General features: G+C 46.2%; 1 protein-coding gene across 6 annotated transcripts in view; it reads left to right on the top strand.

Annotated features, from left to right (window-relative positions):
- RHBDL1 (rhomboid like 1) overlaps window positions 1-23,897 on the top strand; it is a 1,038,041-nt gene that overhangs the window by 90,422 nt on the left and 923,722 nt on the right. For 3 of the 6 annotated variants that reach the window (XM_069646126.1, XM_069646124.1, XM_069646122.1), the window contains exon 2: window positions 23,222-23,380. In XM_069646126.1, the coding sequence (XP_069502227.1) occupies window positions 23,222-23,380 (159 nt within the window). Of the gene's footprint in view, window positions 1-23,221; window positions 23,390-23,897 lie in introns of all 6 variants that reach the window. The other 3 variants (XM_069646123.1, XM_069646125.1, XM_069646121.1) reach the window with 1 other exon arrangement.

The following is a 23,897-nucleotide window of genomic DNA, read 5'->3' as shown; positions in this document are numbered from 1 at the left end:
GGAAAGGTTAGAATCTTAGCTTTACAATGAAAGTTAAATCTCGTTCCTAGCCCACACGATACAGACAATTTTGTGGAGATAGATTTACAGAAATGAAATTAAGGTTTCAGAATGACAGATGCGCTGTGGAAGGGCTCGGATCAACAGGATGGACACACAATTCTATGATGCAGTTCTAGATAGGTGGAAATGGTTTGAATTAGATTATTTTAAACTAAGAGTTTGGTTTGCACAGTTCTGGCTGAGTACTCACACTATAAATTTGAAATAGGCCTTCAAGGTCTGATCAGGTTTGGACTTGACTCCTGGCGGGTGGTTCTGAAGTCACAGCTCTCTGGGTCAGCTCTGCTCTGCACTTCACAGCGGTCTGGTCTCTGGTTCTGGCAAAAATTCTTGGCACTGCTGAAAAAGTTCTGAAGTCTGGATGCTAAGTTCTGGAGATGGTCCTTCTGGATATTGTCTGGTCCGACAAAATGCTTCGCAAGAAAGTGGAAAGTGAAGGTCCCTGTCTGGCTTTCAGTTGCTCTTTTATGTCTTTTGAAAGTGGGTGGGTCGGCTCATTCTGCATGCCCAACCCTCTCATGATTTGATAGGTCAAGGATTCTCTGTAACCTGATTTGAGAAGGGATAGTGTGTCAGAGTGAGTCATCATTTTACAATCTATTGAATAAACGCCCCTTTGTGTCCGTGCAACATATCTTCTTTTTCATAAAACCCACATTTGCAATATACCCCACTTGTTAATATTACCTAAATTGCATGACGGATTGCTTAAGGTATATTCTTGCCTAAACCTGATCTTCCTAAGAGCTAGGGTTCAAAAATGCCAACATTTTTCGTTTTCTGGTTGGTTTACCAATATTGGATTTTTACCAAAAATTACACAGATGTACACCGCCTCTCTACACATATTCCAGTAAATTTTCATTTTTCTAGCATAAACCCTGTGTCTGCAATCTCCATAATTCATGGGGTTTTGTCTCAGAACATGGTTCAGAGTTGAGTCTGGTCTCAAATTGTGGGCACATTTCTCAGATTAAGGATCTCCAAATTGAACATTTTTGTAAGCTTAATACAATATTTCAGAAGCATTTTACTTAAACATATATTTGCTGCAATATGAATCCACAATCCAGTCTGGCCCGCCCCCAGAAGCTTGGTGAGTCAGAGATCACAGGCCTCTCCTTCCTCCACCAGAAGACTGTTTACAGTCCACACCCAAAATCAGCATACCCCATTCAATTGAAAAGGTCTATTGTGTTGTGTCCTGCAGGCTGCAGGGGAAACTCCTCCCTCTCAATCAACAGGGCCATGTGATGTCCTGGGCTGTTGTGTGTGTCTCTGAGGTGTTATTGGTTCTCAGGAAAAGCAAGTCTTTTGAACTTTTAATTACATAAGACCCCCTTCTGTTCACTGCACAGTTCTGCAAGACAGCTCTCCTGTCAGGATTTATAGAGCGCCAGTGCCGGTCAGTGTCTTGCAATGGTACTGCACCAATTTTTGGGAGCTGTCTTGAATTAATACATTCCGGATTTTGAACAGCACCATATTTCTTTGCACTGGTTTTTGCTCTGTGTGTAGCCAAGGATAGGGCCTGGCCATGGTCTCTTGTATTAACATTAACAGTGGCAAAATGGATGGGAACCTATTTTTCATGTTTTCCCTGTGCACTTTCTGGGGAGTTCTGGCCATCATGATGTTTTCAATGCCAGTAATGCACAGTTTTGTGGTAGGGCTTGGATGCATGGGTAAAAACATCCCACAAGCCCCTCCTCTTGCGATGGCCACTCTGATCTTTTACTGATGGAACTCGAGAGATCTGGGATGTTCGCCTCATCTTCTTCCGATTCCGCAGATGACAAAGTTCAGCATCTTTTCCTCCATCAGGGTGGTTCGATCGGTTCTCCTCGCCGGTCCTGATGGGAGTATTGGGCGGTACCCCGGGCCCCTCAGATCTTTGCTCCCGGTCCCCAGGTCGTCTTCCATGGTCAGTCTCCAGGTTTTCTTTCTCCTAGGATGACAAAGCAAAGCGGCAATACCTATTCGTAGACATTTCTCCCCCACTATTGATATAGTAGGGCGGCATATACATTTTATAAATCAATAGACATTTACATTCGTATTTTTAAAAAAAACAAGATATAATCAAGAATTATTCAAGAATCATAATATTTTAGAGACTAGATGTGGGATATTTTAGGGTTGGAACTGAATTACTCTGGAGCAGCCCCCTCTGGTATTGCAGAGGACTCCTCCAGTTGCTGCAGAGTGTGCCTGGGATGGCAACACTTTAGCTGATTGATGTGGACCCACTTGTCTTCCCCTTCCGCCAAACTGCCTTTGGGGATGCAGATCTTGTAAGCGACTGGGGAGATCTTGTCTACAATTTCAAAGGGTCCTAGATAGACCCAGTCTCCCACATTGTATTCTTTCTTGGTGGTTTTCAAATCGTAATGGGTCTTCATGTTATCAGCTGATCTTTCTAGATTCCGCTGAGCATAGGCAAAAGCATGTTGAAGGTGTTTCCTTAAATACTCCACATACTCATGAGTTGTGGAGGCATTTATCAATGTCTGCTCTTCGGTCCTGTAGAGCAAGTGCTGGGGAAGCACCATCTTGCATCCAGTCATCAGCTCAAATGGTGACATTTTAGTTGCAGATGAAGGGTTAGATCTGATGGCCATTAAGACCGGAGGTAATCGGATAGCCCAACTTGGCCCAGAATCTGCCACAAACTTTTTTAATATGCTCACAATGGTTCTATTGTATCTCTCCACTGCACCAGAAGAGGCTGGCCGGTAAGAAATATGTGCCTTCCTTTTAACCCCCAGTATCTCCCACATCCTAGTCATTACTTCACTGGTGAAGTGGCTACCTCTGTCTGACTCAATCCTTTGGGGTAGACCAAAACACGAAAAGATGTGGTTGATCATCAGGGCAGCTGCTGTTTCTGCCTTGCAGTTTGGGGCTGGGAGACATTCCACCCATTTAGTAAATAAGCATGTCACCGTCAACATGTACTTATTTCCCCTAGAGGAGCGAATCACGGGGCCTATGAAGTTGATTTGCAAATCTGACCATGGCAGTGTCATCCCCCTCTTTTGGAGAGGCGGCCGGTGTGTGTGGGATGTTGGCTGAAATTGTGCACACACAAGACACCCCTTCAAGTATTGGTCGAGGTCCTGCCCCATGAGTGGCCAGTATGCAACCTCTCTTAAGATCTCAAGTGTTGCATAAAACCCCCTTATGACCGGCCGTGGCCGCATCATGGGCGTGACCTAACATCAGGCTTCGGAATGAGGTAGGGACCACCCACTGATCATGGCCAGCTTGGGATTTCCTTACCAACAGACCGTCTTGGATTCGGAACATTTCTGGACATTTCATCAACACTCTAAGGTCCTCTTTCCCAATGTAATCGGTATCCGTCAGGGGAAAGTTCTCAAGGTCTTCAATGTGTTGGTAAAACTTACCAATTATTGGATCCCCCTTCTGGGCCATGATCAAATCAGCATCTGGGGTCTCCTTACTCCATTGTGCAGTTGAAAAATCGTTGTGAGCATTTGTCTGGGACCTAGTGATAGCAGTGACCTGTATTTCCCCCAACAGGGACTCAATCTCTATTAGATCCCCTTGGATGGCCCCGGTTTTGGCCAGCTGATCAGCTAAGTCATTTCCAGTTTTGTCTGGTCCCTCTACTTTGGAATGACCCTTGATCTTCTTCCAATAGATGGTCATCCATTCGAGGTGACCAGATCATCAATGTTTTGAATTAACTTCCCTCCCATGTTTCAAGGGTTTGTTATTAGCACATAACATGACTCTGGTTTTCCAATTAACCAGGTGCTCCACGAACCCGTTCCGTACATAATCTGAATCAGTGATTATGACTAGTTTGTGGAGTTGGTGTTGGACAGCAGTGAGGATGGCTTGAGACACGAACATCAATTCTGCCACCTGACTACTTTGGGACCAATTCTGTATCCAGCGGAGGGTTCTGGGGACTCATTCACTCATGCATTCCCTACGCCGGCCACAAGTTCTTTTTCCCCGTTGTTGTCAACATGGTAAGAGCATCCATCCACATGGACAGTGGGCACTCCCTCACACTTGTCTTCTTCAAAGACTTTGTGTGGGGAATTAAGGTATGCCTCCATGTTGTCCTTGATTTTTAGACTTTCGTCCTCGAGACAGTTTTCTCTGGCACAGTCATGAAAGTCAGCCAGACCTTGCGCGAGGGGACTCTTCTTGTTTTGGCCATATCTGACCTCCACATGAAAGCCTTGCATTGACAGAATCCAGGAAGTTATTCGGGAATTACTCACATTTCCGGGCTGGATTCTGTCACTTTGGAGATATTGCAGAGGCTGGTGTGGAGTCTCCACTATGATGTGTTCCCCCTGGATAAACGGGCGGTAATTCTTCAATGCCCACACCGTTGCCAGGAGTGCCTTCTCACAATCGTTGAATTTTTCCTCCACAGAGGATAAAGTTTTGCTCGCATAGGAGATTACTTTATTGACCTTGTCATGCTTTTGGTATAATACTGCCATCAAGCACGTATTAGAAAACCCTGTCTCCAGGGTAAGCTAGGCAGGGCGCTTGTGAGAGGCTTGTTTTGAGCTGTCTTTCTGCCTCAGATTGTTCTGGACCCCATTCCCACTTTACCCCCCTTCAAGAAATGAATCAGGGGTCTGGTGATCTTTGCGTAGCCCTCAATGAACTTTCTGCTGTAATTAGTCAGTCCAAGGAGGCTCTTTAGTTCCCGCAGAGTTGTGGGGTTTTCAGTTTCTGAAGTGCTTCCACTTTCTTTTCTTGGGGACAGAGACCCTGAGGAGTAATCTCATGCCCCAAGAAATTAACACGGGTTCTACACCACTGTGCTTTCTGAAAGGAAAGTTTTGCTCCGGCGGCCCTCAACTGGGTCAGAACATAACGGATCTCCGCTATATGTTCCTCCACAGTTGAACTTTTGATGAGGACATCATCTACATAAGCCAGATTACCCCTTGCACCCAAGTCGGGCATGGCATTATGTAGGAAAATGTTGAATTCATTGCCGGAGTTGAGGTATCCGAAGGGAGTTCGGGTCCATGTGTACTGCTGGCCCCCAAAGGTAAAAGCCAGTTTGTATTGGTCCTCCCTACTGACAGGCACGGCCCAGTATCCATTGGTCAGGTCTATTGCAGTGAATACCTGTGACCCCTGAATCTGGGCCAGCCCTTGGTCAATGTAGGGCACAGGCCATCAGGAAGTTGGACCCATTTGTTGAGCTCCCTAAGGTCGGCGCAGAGTCTCCACTGGCCGTTTGGCTTCAATATTCCCAGCACCGGATTATTGAAGGTGCTGTGTACTGGACGGATTATTCCCCGAGACTCAAAGTTCTTAATTATTTCAGTAAGGGACTCCATTGATTCGAGAGGCAAGCGATATTGCTTCACAAACACTGGAGTCATGCCAGGATCCGTGGGAATTGTTGTTGTGTGGATGTCGGTGCGACCACAGTCATATGAGTCTACCGCAAAGAGATTTTGGAAATCCAAGATAACTTGTTTCAACTTTTGCTTCTGTTCCAGAGTCACACAGGCATCAGCTAGGTTGACTCTCTCTTCCACCATCTGCCTGAAGCCTGGAAAGACTTCTGGTTTTGCTGTCTCAGCGGCCTCCTCCAGCTGGGTGGAGAAGTCCCTGGTCAGAGTGCTGATTTGGACTGGAGGCTTCAGGTGGGAAAGGCAGCCCTCATGGACCTGGAAAATCACCTCATCCCTCCTGAAGTCACAAGTCACATCTTCCTTACCATAACGGCAGGAAGTGTACACCAGGAAATTCCCCCCATGCCGGGTAAAGATCCTGTCTGGTGTTGGGTTGTCATCACTGTCACTGTCAAAACAGTCCTTGGGGATTGGTCCTAACAGTTCATTTCCTAAATCAATGGAAAAATGTCGGTCATCAACTGCCATTCCAATAATGGTGCCTGCGGCTAGAGTAATACTCTTTAAGTCGCTGTTATCCACCTCTATTGGAATGGTGTCATGTTCTATGTTGACTAACGGTGTTGGGTTTACCCCCAACCCTTGCTGTTGGAGAGAAGCATTTAGATGAATATAAGCATCAGGGTTTTTCAATTTTTGTCCTCTTTTAACTTTCAGGGAGAATTGTCGGGTCCTTTCTAGGATGGTGACTTCCTCTTTAACCTGAATTTCAACTGCATAAGGTAGCAATTGAGCTGACCTAAATGCTTTTTCTGGATCATCAAAGCCCATGGGATTATCCGCTAATCGGGACCACGCTTTTTAAGTTTATTAGGTCCAAGCTAATGGCAAAGCGATTGAGAATGTCACTGCCTAAGTAAAAGGCGGCAGTGACGTCTCGCACGACCCAACATTTATGGACTATGCTCTTGTTTCCAATGGAGATTTTGAGCATACACCTGCTTGGCAGGAGATGTTTGGAATTGGGTGTTTCCAGATCCATTTCCCATTTGTCTATCAGTTTGAATGTGGGAATGGTTGGATCTTTTGGGAGTTGGTGGAACATGGCTTCGCTGATGAAGCTCTTACCGTTGTTCACACACACTCGGGCGAGAACAGAGTCCTTCCCTTCATTTAACTGAACGGGGATGAACAACTGCTCTCCAATGTGCTGAATATCAGCCAGGCTCTGAGATGATTTCACATCTTTCTGGACTATTGGAGTGGGAATGTCTGATTGTGGATTAGTAAAGAATTTCAGAGTGTTTCCTTCCAGTGTGGAATACCACCTTAAACTGGAAGGAAGGTTGATTTTCAGAAATAGAGAGGACCCCCCCATCACCAGTCGGTTGTCCTACTGCTATTACTGTCACGTCTGGAATTTGGTTGTTCTGGAAGTGAAATTCTACTTGGTCAGATTTCTGTTCAACCATGTGGCAGGTGCTGTTTAAACTAACGAGGTTGACTCTCTGTTTTAATTTCATTGGTCGGCTAGTCTGGGTCCAGAGGACCTTGTTTAAACAATCTATTAAGGGTGACAACCTTCTCAGGAGGTCATTCCCTAGTAAACAAGGGGTGCCCTCTGGAGTCACTACTATGACCGGGTGTTTCACCTTGTGTCGCCCAATTTTAATGTCCAAATCTGCAGTCCCCTCGACGGAAATTTCCTTCCCGTCAAAGTTCTGAAGTTGTCCAGGAAGAGAGGTGAGAGGAATACGGTAATTCTCCCCCCTTCCTGCATTTAGTTCATCAAAGGCCCTTTTGGACAAAAGGGTAGCTTGGGATCCAGTGTCCACCAGTGCCAAAATTGTACCCTGCCCCTGCACTTGTACCGGGGCATAGTATCTTCCCTCCTTCTCCTCAAGGGGGCACAGATAATGCTCATTTTTGGACAACTGGTGGGCTAATTTTCTGGTTTTGGACATTGAGAGAGAAGAGATTTGGGCAGAGTTCGGCAGGGAGTTTTGGGAATCTGAAAGAAAAAGTTGGGCATTGGATATTGATGCAGTTTTGGGTTCCCCTGGTTCAGGTTCTGGGCCCCCCCCCCCCCTTTTTGGAGGCAGTCACCAGGATGGGTTTGAACCAGGGGTTTTCGGTATTGTTGGTTCTGGGATAGAATGATGGGCGGCGACAGCTCAATCCCCACATCTACCCAGTGTGGATTGGAATCCCTTGGGACCCATTTTTCCTTGGGAGGAGTTCCCCCATCTCTGAAGGAGAAGATCCTTTTCCCAGGATCCTCTGAGGATCCCTCTCCCTCAAATTGGAAGACCTGTACCTCCTCCACAAAATGGGTCTGTTTGGGTCCTTTGTTTCTCCTACCTCCTCTCTGCTCCTTGGGTGGCAGACTTTCAGGGGTAAGAGATTTTGTTTCCAGTTCCTGGGTCTCCAGGGGCTGTTTACAAGTGGGGAAGGAAGCTTCCCCACTTGTGCCTTCTCCCTGGGAACCGGTGAGTTATCGGGGTGCTGCCCCCGTCATTGTTCTGGAGCACCAGGCCCAGAGTTTGGTGCATTCTGTGCCGGCATGCCCATCTGAGGGTTCTGCTGAGCCCTTAGCACGCGACCCAGCTCCTGGGCCATATTTTGAACCTGATGCTCAAGTTGGGAAACCCGCTCAGGCTGATACGGGGTTCTGTTTTCTCCCCTGGGCTGATTCCGGGAAGGGTAGCTATCCCTTCTCTGGTAGTACCCCAGGTTGGGAAGATTTGGGTACCCCTCCACCATTGGCCTCCCCTCTCCCGGATTAGGTGGTCTGGGCTCAGGGAAGTGGGGAAAGAAGGATGGATGATTTTGGGGCTGGAAGTTGGGTGGATACCTGGGGAAGAAGTTCTGCCCAGGATTTGGGGAATTTCTGCCCTCCTGTGGGAAGTTAGGAGGGAAGTTCCCTGGGTCAGATGCTTGGCTGGATCCCCCCCTTGGGCTGGAGGAGTCCACACATAACCCAGGATGGGTCTGTTTCCCTTGTAGCTGGGACTTACATAGTCAGGGGAGCGAGGGACCCCATTTGTGGGTTTACCTCCTTGACTCCTTGTCTGTGACTGGCCCGAGGGCCTTCTGGGCTGTGACTTATTCGGTGCAGGCAGGTTTTTAGGCCCCCCATCTCCAAATCTAAAACAGGGGCAACCGTTAACTTTGCCACCTTGGCAGCAGCAGGGGTGCTGTTGGTTCTGGGGTTTATGGGCTGATTCTTATTTTCCACCGGTTTCTGCACCTCATAGATGCGGGTGGCTTGCTCAATGACCCAGTCTAAAGATCTTTTCTCGTGAAAATCTCTCACAAGCTGGGTCATTATGTATTTGCGTAAGGCATGGAAAAACATTTTAACAAATTCTTTACTGTCCATGCGCACCCTTTTTGTAGTCTGCGCAAAAGCACGCTTTAACTCCTGCACAAATTCTTGTGGGGCCTGATCCTCCTGACATTGCAAATTGTAGGCTGCCTTGCGAGCCTCTTGGGGATTTCTGTGAACAGAAAAATGTTTCAAGATGGCCGCCCTGTAGGTGGACCATCTTGAATGATTTTGGTCCTCCAGCCCCGCAAAGAAACTGGAGTATTCTGGGGAGAATGTCCATTTGACATACTGAATGCAGCTACTGCTGTCCTTCAAATGGAAAGTCTCCATCATTTGCTCATAAAGCTCTAAGTGTTCCCAAACAGAATACTTGGCGTTCTTGTGATAAGGCGTGATGACACTCCTTATTGCCTTAATCTGTTTTAAGGGGTCCTTAAGCAAAGCCCTTTTTGCCTTATTGGCCTTTTTGGTTCGGGTAACCCTGGTCCATTCATCCTCTGACTCAGAAGCACTGCTCCCCGTGGTCCCCGTCTGATCTTCCAGGCTCTCCCGGATTCTGCGAGCCTGGGAATGGCTGGCAGATGTGGGGACCTGGTATCCTGTGTCCTGTGACGTTCAGAGGAGTCTTCAGATTCCTCTTTGCTGCCAGGATTTGATGGGTACCCCCCCCACTGACCTAACTGGGCAGAGGTTTTCAGGATGCCCTTAGTGGGCCTACTCTCCTGGGGTTCCCCACTAAATTGCACTGTACTTAGGTGCCCATACCCGGATGCCCGCCCATAAATTCCTGGGTGGTACTGGCCTATGATCCCCATACTTTTGGCTGGATGGTAATCTGCCATCCCCGTGGCCCTGGGCTCATGTGCGCCATGGGAAATGGGGGTGGCAGAGTCCAAGGACTGATAGAGGTGAAGGCCCCTGGTACTAGGGCTCCTGAGGTTATGCTCAGGTGTTTCCCTTTCCCCGCGAACCTCATCTCTATCAGTCCCTGCTCCCTGTTGCCATGCAAGAGCCTGTGCTTTCAGTTCCTCAGTTAAGGCCTTACTAGACTCTATCAGTCTCTCCTGCATGGATACCTGTTGCTGGATCCTATCATTGTGCTGACAGAGAGCCTAATTCTCTCTCTGTGCCTCCTGGTTGGTCCTGGAATACTGGGCCAATCTTTGCTGCAGGAGGGTTACCTCCTGAGTCCCATCCCTACTGGCCTGCTCCTAACTTGCCAGAGCATCTTCCACCCTCCTGGTGTGCTCTAGCAAGTCCTGATGCTCTTTTTGGAGGTCACCCAGCCCCTGGAGGGCCAGCTGATTTTCTTCAATTTTTCTTTTAATTGGCAGACTTCCTGGCCTAAGGTGTCCCTTTCCTGACTAAGAGCCTGCATCCGTGCCGCCAGGTCGTCCCTCTGCCTTTGAAAGGCACCAGCTCTCTGGCGCTCTTCCTCAAACTCTGCCTGGGTGTCCAGGTCTTTCAGAAATAATGTGTTGCTCTCTGCCTTCTCCCTATCTGGGTGGCTTTGCAGGGTGATTACCTGCTCAGCACATACCCTATTGAAGTCCAGTTGTTGCTCCAGCTTTTTCTGGCTCTGCAGTAGGCAGTCCAAACCTTCTTGGTACTCCTTCTGCAAGGCCAGAAATCTGGTATCCTGGTCAGACCTTTCCTGTTGCAGGAGCCCCATGTCCTCTTTTATTTTAATGATATACTGCCTACTATCATTTTCTGACTCCTGGCTCCTCTGCAGCCTCTGCTAGGAAGAGACCAGGTCAGATTGGGCCTTCTCTAATGCCATCAGTTGCCTATTTGCCAGATCTTGGCCTTCAGCACATTTGTCCTGCATGGCTCCCATATATAAATATAAATATGCCGCTACCCTGGCAATCTTGTTGTGCTCATCCTTGGCCTTAGGGGCCATATATAGTTCACTCAGGGCCACATGTAAGGGACCCTGATCTCTCCATATATCTGACCCTGTTTCAGTGATCTGGGGTGCGATTGCCTGCAACCACACCGCCTGGTCCTGATGAGCCCACTCACCTCTCACAAATAGCTTATGTAAGAGGTGTTCTCTGGCTATTTTGATATCTACCAAGGTCGTCATTCTGGAAATTGATTTCCTTCCTAACTTACAGAAGTTTGTATTTTATTTTGCAAAACAGACCGTTTCCTTAGAGCATTCCTTTGAGGGGTGTTTTTACAGTGTAACACGGCGTGGTGATCCAACAGGATTATATTAGCACACCGTATTAATCTGCACAAGTGATAGATCTAATCCAGAATCGCCGGCTCGAGCTCCCAATCTGTTAAGTGACTTCAATTCAGCAATCCCACTAAATCAGTGCCTCGTCAGGGACGCCCAAGGGAAGCCCTTATTTATATATTTTTATGACAAGTTATACTCTGGATGATAAACCCTTATATAACGCCCCTCTCTTTGAATCCCCCTGACCTCACTGAGCCAAGAAGTAGGTGTGTTTTGCAATTTAAAAGATTGATTGGAAAAATTAAACAATATATATATCACACTTTTATAATAAATTAATATTTGATATCATACTTAAAAATATGACAGTGATCAACAATGGATAATATTACAATTGGACGCTTATCTAATTACTTAGGAGTTGGTATATGTTAGGAAAGATTTCTTAATTGTGGGTAATTTTCCTTCCATGTGGCAACCCCTAAACTTTTTGCTGTTGTTTTCACCAGGATCTAGACTTTGCCAGAGAAGTGCAGCCTTCTGCCGCACTCCTCTGGGCTTTCGCTCCATTCTTACGGGGAAACTGACATGCCCTTAAAACAGTCAGTACCAGGAAACGTTGTTTTCCATAGTTTTTTTATCATGTTGCAGCTTTCGCGCAACGTGACACAAGAGGGCACTGTAAGCTAAGTTACTGCTCTCTTGGGTCTCTAGTCTGCTAAGGCCCTACATACTCTCTTGGGATTGTTAACGAACGGTGCAAGTGAATCACGGACGGGACTGGTGGCAGCGATCGTTTCTTTGTGTTTTGAGCTCCTTTTGGTGTTTAAGCGCGTTTCTCGTGCTTAGCCCAAAATGGTGGCCTGGCTCCCAAAATGGCCAGACCACGAGGCTTGTTGTGTTGTTCGCTGACCGTCTTGCCCCCTTCAGCTTCCCCCGGTCGAGCCGACCTGGGGCCTTCCTTATTTGGGCATGTACTTTCCCGCGAAACACAGATTCTTTTGCGGGCTTCTACAGGCCTTGTGTGTGCCTCCAGGATGTGGGCTGGGATGGCTGGTCCCAATAAACATCCTGGGTGCCAGAGAGTCTAGGGTGGTGTGAATGCCTAGGACCTCCATGGTCCGTGATAGGTCCACGTATGGTGTGAGTATTTTGTGAGCAGATCTCCCATTGGGTCCCCTCCGTTTTGGCGCGAAGGGAACCGTGGATAAGAGGGGGCTGGAAACACCACTACCAGGTCGATCTCCTGAGTTCTCACAAACAAAGGAATACAGGAGCCAAGTATCCTGCAACCACGAGTCTGGACTGAGGAATCGCTGGTGACCCGCTGAAGGACTGCTCCTCTGCACTGCTGTCGCTTTGTGAAACCCTTTCTACCTCTGATCGAACGAGAAGGCCTGTACTGGTACTTCGACCCCTTGGAATAGTGGGAACAACTATTCTCGGCATCTTCACCATCTCCTGCACGGAAGCCTTCAGAAGTGTCTCTGGGCCATCCAGCAGACTGACCAGCCTACCCAGGAGTCTTGCTCTGTAACCGCCATCAGATTGTTTTGTATTATGAGTCCTTGTCACTCTCACACGATTCGTACACTTGGCATTCCCAGGTCTGAAGTGAGTAGTGTACATTGGGCTGAAATACACACGCCGCTGCGTTGCCCCGCTGTGGTAACAAACTGTGCGGGTTCACTGCGTTTGGGACATCCTCAACTCAACTTCTGCTGCTGCGGAATCTACACGACGCCGAGACGTCCCCTGCTCGTATCTGAACCTGCCAGCACTGAAACTGACGCGGAGAAGCCTGGGTCTGCTTGCATCGGGGACCGGTGAGTAGCATCGCTAGGAACTGGTCGCCCTCCTGCAGGAGCCCATAGCTTTTCCCCGCTGTGTCTAACAGCACGCCTTTCCGTACTTGCACTCTGCTTCTGCCCACAGTGGAGGCTGCGCTTGAGTCGCGAAGCTCTGTTCATCTTCATTTGTTCACCGAACTAAACTGCCTGATTCCCTCAAAGAGACTCCCCTTTTTGCCCATTGGCACCAGCGTGTGCAGGTACTTTTGAGCACAAGGCTCCACTCTTCGTAGGGCTTGGACTTCCTTTTAGTTAGGTGGCTCTGAAGGCGGAATGGGTCTAATTATTATTCGCACTGCCTGTTTTCCTCCCCATCTAGGTGATCTACACATTTCGTGCGTCTAACTCGTTAGACTCGTTTGTATTTGTATATATATTGTATTGGTTTGGTATGTGTTGGTTTACTTGAGTTTTATTGTGATTTCTCGCTGCGGTCAATGTTACAAAGGCCTTGTAATAAAAGTGTATATATTTTTAATATAACACCTGCTTGGAGTAATTTGTAAGTGTCCTTGCTTTGTGTGCTCATTGCGGGATTTCAGTCACCCTCACCCCTCTTGAGACCTAGTCTTGACCACCGCGATCGCTGCCCTGATTGGTCTGGCTTGTCCAGAGGTTACCCTGTTCCAAGAAACTAGGCTGGCCTTCTGAACCTCTGGCCCTCCAAGACAGAGTTCAGAAATCCGTCTTAACAGTATAGGAAGGAAAAGGTAACTGAGAATGCTTTAAGGGTTTTAAGGAAAAACAATGATGGAAATAATTCAGTACAGAAATAAACTGATAGGGTTTCACAAGAGATAATATGTTCACTTTTCCCCTGGTGGCAATTCACTCCCCCTTATGCAATATAAGGAGATGGAATGAGAGCACACAATTTTCAGGAATACAAACAAAATGCAATACAAAGTTCCAGTTCCCCCCAGCGAGCTTAGAGGAAAACAGGTATGATTTTAAAGCAGGCAATCCTTTTAAATGTGGTGGCAATGAAGTAAAAATATGCTAAGAATGCTTTTAATTCCCTATAGGAGATTCAGGGTAGGTGATCGCTACTTAAGATTGGTTCAGGTCAACCCTTGCGATGCTCAATGAGGGATTAGCAGGTTGAAAATGAATTTTAGCAGTTCAAGCAAAAGCGGCTATTTTGACAGGAGCTAATTGGACCAATTTGCAGCAATTTTTCCGAATGTGTCGAGCGCAATTATGGAATAACTATAAGGAATATAAAGTCGGTTTTAGGCTTGTTGGAAAGCTTAGAATCTTAGCTTTACAATGAAAGTTAAATCTCGTTCCTAGCCCACACGATACGGACGATTTTGTGGAGATAGATTTTCAGAAATGAAATTAAGGTTTCAGAATGACAGATGCTCTGTGGAAGAGATTTTCAGAAATGAAATTAAGGTTTCAGAATGACAGATGCGCTGTGGAAGGTTTCGGATCAACAGGACGGACACACAATTCTATGATGCAGTTCTAGATAGGTGGAAATGGTTTGAATTAGATTATTTTAAACTAAGAGATTGGTTTGCACAGTTCTGGCTGAGTACTCACACTATAAATTTGAAATAGGCCGTCAAGGTCTGATCAGGTTTGGACTGTACTCCTGGTGGGTGGTTCTGAAGTCACAGCTCTCTGGGTCAGCTCTGCTCTGCGCTTCACAGCGGTCTGGTCTCTGGTTCTGGCAAAAGTTCTTGGCACTGCTGAGAAAGTTCTGAAGTCTGGATTCTAAGTTCTGGGGATGGTCCTTCTGGATATTGTCTGGTCCGACAAAATGCTTCGCAAGAAAGTGGAAAGTGAAGGTCCCTGTCTGGCTTTCAGTTGCTCTTTTTCTGTCTTTTGAAAGTGGGTGGGTCGGCTCATTCTGCATGCCCAACCCTCTCATGATTTGATAGGTCAAGGATTCTCTGTGACCTGATTTGAGAAGGAATAGTGTGTCAGAGTGAGTCATCATTTTGCAATTTATTGAAGAAACGCCCCTTTGTGTCCGTGCAACATATTTTCTTTTTCATAAAACCCACATTTGCAATATACCCCACTTGTTAATATTACCTAAATTGCATGACGGATTGCTTAAGGTATATTCTTGCCTTACCCTCATCTTCCTAAGAGCTAGGATTAAAAAATTCCAACATTTTTCGTTTTTTGGTTGGTTTACCAATATTGGATTTTTACCAAAAATTACACAGATGTACACCGCCTCTCTACACATATTCCAGTAAATTTTCATTTTTCTAGCATAAAACCTGTGTCTGCAATCTCCATGATTCATGGGGTTTTGCCTCAGAACATGGTACAGAGTTGAGTCTGGTCTCAAATTGTGGGTACATTTCTCAGATTAAGGATCTCCAAATTGTACATTTTTGTAAGCTTAATACAATATTTCAGAAGCATTTTACTTAAATCCAGTCTGACCCGCCCCCAGAAGCTTGGTGAGTCAGAGATCACAGGTCTCTCCTTCCTCCAGAAGACTGTTCACCCAAAATCAGCATACCCCATTCAATTGAAAGGGACTATTGTGTTGTATCCTGCAGGCTGCAGGGGAAACTCCTCCCTCTCAATCAACAGGGCCATGTGATATCCTGGGCTTTTGTGTGTGTCTCTGAGGTGTTAATGGTTCTCAGGAAAAGCAAGTCTTTTGAACTTTTAATTACATAAGACCCCCTTCTGTTCACTGCACAGTTCTGCAAGACAGCTCTCCTGTCAGGATTTATAGAGCGCCAGCGCCGGTCAGTGGCTTGCAATGGTACTGCACCCATTTTTGGGAGCTGTCTTGAATTAATACATTTCGGATTTTGAACAGCACCATATTTCTTTGCACTGGTTTTTGCTCTGTGTGTAGCCAAGGATAGGGCCTGGCCATGGTCTCTTGTATTAACATTAACAGAGGCAAAATGGATGGCAACCTATTTTTCATGTTTTCCCTGTGCACTTTCTGGGGAGTTCTGGCCATCATGATGTTTTCAATGCCAGTAATGCACAGTTTTGTGGTAGGGCTTGGATGCATGGGTAAAAACATCCCACAAGCTCCATACTTCAATCCGTCTCCTTTCTCATGGTTCCCTTTCTGTAGCGCTCTTAGCCACACCGCCGTTTATTCCAGCACCCATCTTTGCAAGTCTGCCCACCAGGCTTCCAGTCTGGGGCCCTTAGTCGATTTCCATGCCATGGCAATCTTGCATTTCGCTAGTATGCAGATTATGTCTTTCATTTTGGCGAAGTGGGCATTTGGTCTTCCTCTGGGGCCATGTCTGCATCTGAATGCCCCACCATGCTACTTTGATTGCTATTGCCACCCCAAATTTTTGGATAACCGGATACCACCAAAACATATGCATGAAGTCTGCTTCTTCCTGAGCGCATTTCGGAAAACCCCTGACTCCTGTGTCGGTTATTAGTGACAGTCTGTGCGCGGTCATATATGCTCTGTGGGTGATGTATAATTGGGTGAGCTGGAATTTAGCATTTCTAGATACTGCTTTTGTGTAAAGCAGTGTTCTTTCCCACCCTGGGTCTGTCAGCGCTCTCCCAATGTCTGCCTCCCATTTGTGATGCACCTTAAGGTCCAATTGCATCACCTTGTTCAAGAACAACTCATAGAGTCTGGAAATCATGTGGCCCCCTTCAGATATGTCATACATGGTATCCAGTGTCGCGTTAAGCTCTACTCCATCCTGTGGGCCAGAGCATCTCCTCCTGATTCTCCTGATCATTCCTAAATGTAACAGGAATTGACCTTCATGTTCGTCGATCAGGGTCTGGAAGGTTATCAACTCACTGTCCCTCACAAGGTCCCTGATCTTAGCCACCCCTCTATCCACCCAGTGTCTCCTGTACTGCGCCAGTGCGCCCTTTTGTTCACCTATTATTGCTGTCAATGGGACATGCACCGAACAGGGTAATGGGCTGCCCAGGAGTGTCCAAGTTCTTTGCCATATATCCTTAACTAATTGCAGTAACTGGGAGGGTCACTCCAAGGCAAGCTCTTTTACCAAAATGACTTCCTTCAGGAAGAATTGTTTCAACAGTGGTTTCAGAAGCAGGGTTTCAAGGGAGGTCTCATCTTCCAGCCATCGCACTACATATTGCACTGTCCCGCCAAGTAGTAGTTTTCAAAGTGGGGCACCTTCATCCCACCCTCAGCATAGCCCTCTGCAGCGTACTCAGGACTATTCCATTCCTGCCTCCTACCCATAGGAATTCTCTGACCTGTTCATCCAGTTTTCAGAAGAAAGGTGCCATTATGTTGTACGGCACATTAGTAAAGCAGTTTAAGAGCCTTGGGAGTGCAACCATCTTCAGGAGAGCCGCTCTCCTGTGACTCCGAGGGGCAGCTTTTTCCAGAACTTCATGGAGCTGATGACACCATCCGCAGCTTTCAGCGTGTTGCTCCAATGCGAGGGCTCTTGGTTGTGTCTTATTGCGATACCTAGGTAGCGAAAGGTCTGTGTTTGCTATTTTAGGCCTCATAGGGGCAGCATTTGCTCTTCAACGGCTCTGAGCAGAAACGGGCAGGATTTTTCTCGGTACACTTCGATCCCGGACACTCTGGCAAACTCGTCTATGACATCAAGCAAGTGTGGTAGATTGTCTTCTGGCCTGCTTGCATACAGTAGCATGTCATCTGCGTATAGGGAGATCAGGTGTATCGTTCCAGCCAACAATATTCAGGCCTCTGCCTATTCCTTCCTGAGGAACTCCGCCAGTGGTTCAATGGCCAGGATGTATAGCATTGGTAACAGTCGGCAACCCTGTCTCGTTCTTTTTTGCATCTCCTATGCCTTGGAGATCTACCTGCCTGTCTTAAATGTAGCTGCAGGTGCTGTGTAAATCAATTTGACCCATTTTAAGAAAGTCTCCCCTATGCCATAATGTGCTAGGGCCTTCCTCAGCAAGTTCCAATAAACTGAGTCAAAAGCTTTGACTGCATCTAGTGATGCTACTGCACATTCGTCCGACAGGTGATTAGTTCTGTCTAGTACATGGTGTAGTCTTCTCAGGTTCCACATGGTCTAACACTCTGGGACATACCCTGTCTGGTCTGTGTGTATTAAGTGTCCTACCAGTCTTTTTAACCTATTTGCTATGATCGCTGTTAGGATCTTACAGTCCTGGTTGACCATAGAGAGGGGCCTATATGATCCACAGTTCTGTGGGGCTTTTCCTGTTTTAAGGATCGGTATGATGGTGGCTTCTCTCAGGCTGGTGGGTAGTGTTCATAATTCATATGCCTCTGTGAAGATACTCAGTTATTTGGGTGCTAGTATGTCTCTGTTTTCGTGCCTTGAAACACTTGTGTATAGGCGTGTTATAAATGTCATATCATAGCATACATATGTTTTATAGAACTCTCATGCAAGTCCATCTGATCCTGGGGTTTTGGAGGTGGGTACTTCTCTTATGATTTCCCTTACTTCTTCTAGCATCAGTGGTGCGTCCAGCCCATTTGCCTGGTCCTCACTGAGTCTTGACAAGTCTATAATTGACAAGGCTTTGTCTGCTTCACTCCTCCCCTCTTTTGCCCCATCGGCGTACAAGGATTCGTAAAAGTCTGAGAACACGTCATCGATTTCTACGTGTGTCCTGACCAAGTTCCCCTGAGCATCAGTAATGGCATTAATCCCCTCCCTCTGTTCCACACGTATACATAGCCATGCCAGTAAATGCCCCGGCTTATCCCCAACCGCATGTACTTTTTGGGTGTATCTGGCAATTCCAAGCATCCTAGTTTTTCCCACTCCCCCCATGTCTTAATTTTATCAGCCGTCCCGGTTCTGCATCTTCTGCTTTCACTATTTTAATTTCAATGTGCTCCAAGGCCTTCAGTGTTTACTTTCTGAGACCACCCATCTTCCCAATAGCTTTCCCTCGTACTACCACTTTGAATGTATCCCACGCCGAACCTCTGTGTGCTACGCTATTTGTGTTGATAGCAAAGTATTCCTCCATTTGGTCTCTCGGGTAGTCACTGAACTCCCCTTCCTGTAGGGCTTCCGCTCTTAGGCGCCAGGTGGGTATTCGCGGCCTCTGGACCATGTCTTGCCACGTAGCTATCAGTGGGGCATGATCAGAGAGTGTTCTGCTCCGTGTCTCTCCCTCCATATGTCCACTAATTTGAAGTCTCGCAACAGGCCTATGAGGGTTTTGGCCGGTGGCGCCGGTTTTTTGTATTTAGTATCTGACCTGTCCAGTACTGGATTTGGTGTGCAGTTCAAGTCTCCACCACACACGCATGTTTGCCTCCTTGGACGTTACCAGCCTAGCGTATGATGATCTGAAGGAGACCGTAGCATCATGGTTTGGGGCGTATGCATTCACAAAGCAGACCTCCCTGTTTCCCCACCATCCATGTACGACAGCCATTCTCCCCTCATTATCCTGTTTAAACTCCAGCAGCTGGAAAGGAGATGTCAGCACAATCCATACTAGAACTCCTCTTGCGTATGCTGAAAAAAGTGAGCCATATAATTTGGCCCCCGATTTCCTAGCTACTTTGGCCTGCCTTTCTGCCATCAAGTGTGTCTCTTGGAGCATTGCTACTTGGATGCCTGTAGTGAATACGTAGGTGTGTATTCGCAGCCTCTTTATATAATTGTTCAATCCCCTCACATTCCAAGTCATTATTTTAAACCCTTCAGGTTTCAGCATAATGGATTGTGTCCGGACCTCTTGGCTCTCACTGCCCTGCTGGTCCGCTGGGTACTATTACATGCATTCCTACACTCCTCTCTGATCTGCACCGTGGCATGCTCTTTTGTCTGTCACAATGTGTTTTAGTTTCCTCTTTAGTTTTCTACCCTTGGTGGCCCCATTTACTCCTATCCTCCACAACCTTGCACTCTTCTCCTTTTTCTCCATGCTTATGGTTCCACTCGTATAATAACCAAACAGTCCCTCGTGATACGCTTCCCTATGCATCCCCCCTCCTCCATCCTCCCCTGTCCCTGTTTCACTATTCACTTCCAAGAACAATACCAAACCAAACAATGACCCAGCGTTAGTGTTCTCGCTCAGGCCTGGCTGCTTCTCTTGCCCCCGTCTCTCCTCCATCGGGCTGCGTGTGGCAGCTCGACATCTTAAAACTGATGTCTAAAAGTGTCAACTGGGGTTTGCAGCCACTTCCTGAGTCACCGTCGGCGACTTCTGCTGTTACTGCTTGTCTTTTTTTCCATGTTCCTGCATTATTCTCCTTATGTACTCGACTCATATTTGTGTCACAGTTCTCAGGGTCTGCATCCGATTGTGCCCAGAGTTCATCTGCTATGGCGCATTGCCATTCCTGTGTGGGAGCTGTGGTATTCCTTGTGCGTCCATTTAAGTTTGTGCTTCTTCCATGTCATCGAGTAAATGTGTTCTCTCGTTGTGTACATTTTTTAGTTTAGCCAGGTATATTAACAACAATGAGATAGAGACTAGTCTGACAGGTTAGAGCGCTGAAAGGTTTATCAAGAAAGATCTTTCAGTGTCATTAAAAACATTTTAATCATCAATACAATAATTCATACAAAAATCAACACATGATGTCCTAAAAGCAACCAAACACCAGGAGCTACTCATAGGTCCTGTACATTTTACAAATTCCACGAGGTTGCTCTGGGTAACATGACAACCAAAGGTAGTGGACTATCTTTGTTTTAAACACTGTTGTCTTCTGGTTAGGGATATAGGGAAAACTGGAAGTCATACAGGAGTCATAGTGCTCTTTTTAAACTCTTTTCGACTGTGTATTAATTTACAGTTTGTATTCTCAACATGTTTCAGTTCATCGATACATTAATGTAGAACATTCATCAGGAGCAGATAACTCAGCAGTTAGTTAAAAACACCTAAGTGTGCTGTGTTGTTTGTGGTGGTCCATACGTAGTTTTTCTAATAGAAAATCTTGACCCGCATCAGTTTCTTGGGGGCGAGGCCACTTGGTTTAGTGGTAGTAGGGACTTGAGTGTGTCCTTCTCTGTGCCTCACATGTAAGTAGAGGGTGGCCTTTGTTTGGGTGGTAAGAGTCACGACAAAACCTTCTAGGCGGAGTGTGGCTGGTAAAATCTTCTACAAGCCTCGTTTTTTTCTTTTTTCAATAGGTACAGTATATTGGAAATCCTCCTTGCGGTTTAGTTTCTACTCGCATGGTAGGGGCGCCGCAATATTCAGGTTTCAGTATTCACTGGGATAGATGTATCCATTAGACAATCGAGCGGCAGCGTGTGCGCTAGTTCTTTGTGTGATTGCGGGCCGAGCTTCAGTGTACAGTAGGCAGGACAGGCGGGACAAGAATATTTTCCCTGTCTTTGTAATTTTGTATTCTGCCGATTATCCGCCTCGGGCGCCACCCGGCGGAGGTCTTTTCGGTGGCGATCTATGTGCCCTCTCAACCGTAAATCCTTGGGACAGGGTACCTGGGCCCACTTCTTGTAGTAGCATGTTATCTACATACTCAGTGGGGTCTCTTCCTTCCTCTCCTTTGAGGAGTCCTAGGGCTCTTATGTTGTTCCTGCAGGCTCTCTTTCCGCATCTTCTGCTCTGTGTTCTAGAGTTTTCACCTTTTCTTTCAGTTCTTCCATTTGGGTCCTGGTGCTGGCTATAGCTGTTATGTTGTCTTGTACCTGCTGTTCCCCTTTGCCCAGTCGGTCTGTGGGTGCTCTCACGTCCTATCGCAGTAGGACTACATCCACGATGTCGGAGTCTATCCTGTTCTGTAGCATTGTCTTCACCGCTACTGTAGCCGCTAGAATTGGACCCTACTCTTGCGTGGTCACCTGCTGAGTTGGAGTCAGTCCTGGTTGTTCCCCCTGTTGTTCCTTTTTGTGTGTAAACCTCTATGACAGTTTGCTTGCCCTTTCCTTTTTTGCCTTTGTCTGCCATCAGTACACTGTGTGCATGCAAGGTCTCCCTGCTGCCGTGGTGTGTCACTTTGGGTTGCTGTGGTTCTGTGGCCCTGTGCTCATTCAACTCTGTCGTGTGGGATGTGTGGTCACCCTCTCTCCTGATCCGTGGCCGCACAGCACCCTCTGTTTCCCTTTGGTTGTTGGCCTGTAGTCTCTGCACACGTGCCAGCTCACTGACACAATGTTCCTCAGTGCCTGTGATGGTGGTGCGCTTTAGGGTTTCTTGTTATCACTGCCTTCAGTCCTGTGGGAGATTGCAAGTCACATTTGTGAAGGCTCAGGAAAAAGGAGATGGGGGGATGCAATGTTGAAGACCTTTAAGAAAGGATTTCATCAAGCCTATCACCTGTCCTTTAATATCTAGGTCCTCTAACTTACAGACAAGAATTGATTTACTTACAGTGTGAAATGCCACGAACAGATCCATTAATACCAGAATTCTGATTCCTCAAAATCCCTAATCTGTCTAAACTTGTCTAGGACAAAAGTGATTACTGATTCTGTTTTGTTTCCAGGATAGAAACCAGCGATAAAAACATACTAAGCCGTGCAATTCCCCGCTGTGCGGCACGCACATCACTTTGTAATTTATGTCTGCTTCCTATCCAAGATTGCAATAGAGCAGGAAGGCACACTTCAGAGCTGAGTGAATGCACCATAATCTTACCCTATTATGACAAAGAGGCGTTCAGTACAAAAAATGTTTCATTTTCTTTTTAAAAACATTTGTTTTTAGTGCGAAGCACCTTCACAAATTAAAAAAAAACATTAATTACATCCATATTATACATTACACAAATACTATTTCACATTACATAAATCATAAAAAAGACTTATACAGTTTCATAAAAATACAATGGATAGCAAATCTCACCTTTTCTGCGGTACAATGGAAACTTTTTACAACTACCTGCAATACCAACTGTAAACATAAAATGTGACCATGAAACTAATAAGCTATTTGTCTAAGAGTGTGATTTCCATTCTTTCCAATTCCTTAACCATGTGGTTTATCAACCTTACAGTTGCTAAGATTGAAGTATTAGTTGTTGCCCACATGTATTTCAACCATATGCAATTTCTTGTGAATATTGTGTTTGCTTGTGTGAATTCCTTCATATATTTACATCGTGCAATTTCAAAATGAGAACAGAAAAGATGTTTTAAAGATTCTTGAGCTACTTTACAGAATCTACAGGATTCATCAGTACAAATTGGGAGAACTGTTCCCCCGGAAGGAGCACATGGAACAGAGACCAGTACAGAGAAACATACTTAGTCATACTTAGTCATACAACCCCTTGCTGACACAGACACCATGATTATAGTGGAGCGCAGATCATGTTACCAGGAAAGATACAGAAGCTCTGTATGTATTTTTATTAAAACGATTCCAATGGGCATCAGATTCTGTGATTGCAATTAAGGTGTAGAAAAGGGGAATGTGTTGGTAGAGGCAGGGTCTGCCTTTTCCGCAGAAATCTTCCTCCTGTCCACATACTCTTATATGAACCTTACTTTTGTCTTCCTTCTTATAGTTTGATCCAGAGAACACCGGTTTCATCGGCATAGAGACCTTTGCCAGCCTCATTCACAAGAATGAACTACCCTTGGATCCTACCAAACTTGAGATGCTCTTTGCCCTGGCGGAGAACAATGAAGAGGGGAAGATTTGTTACCAGGAGATGGTTGACCTGGTCAGTAACGTGAGTAATTCTAGCATCTTGAGTAATCCTCTGGGGAATTTGGGGACAGGATTAGAAGCACATATGTTTATAAATGCACATAATTAACAAATGCAAAATGTTGGTGGAAGGGTATGGAAGACAGAGAGACAAATAGACGAATAAACCAAGACAGTGCATAACGTACATATGTGATGTACCAATAACATTTGTTTCTGTCCTTCTCTTCCTCCCCCATGTTTATCTGCCACATCAATACCAATTTCCTCCTTTCACACTTAACTGTCACAGTCGCTACCTTATCAGAGCCTCTCGTTAAGTAACCTGCAACCACGGCTACGATAGATGCAGTTTAACCACAGTTATTTTGCTGACACAAAGCAAAGCCGAAAATAACATTTCTCAAACAAACAACCCCAGGACACACCACAATCAAATATGGGCAACTCATTGAAATCATTAAAATTAAGATTTTCTTGTTTTTAACCATGTTTATTTTTTGGTTTCCATGGACCATAACCGCGGATAT

The sequence above is a fragment of the Ambystoma mexicanum genome, chromosome 2p (assembly GCF_040938575.1).
Source record: "Ambystoma mexicanum isolate Mex_15411 chromosome 2p, UKY_AmexF1_1, whole genome shotgun sequence".
NCBI lineage: Eukaryota > Metazoa > Chordata > Amphibia > Caudata > Ambystomatidae > Ambystoma > Ambystoma mexicanum.
The sequence above is the reverse complement of the archived record's forward strand: the minus strand, read 5'-3'. Positions and strand labels throughout refer to the sequence as shown.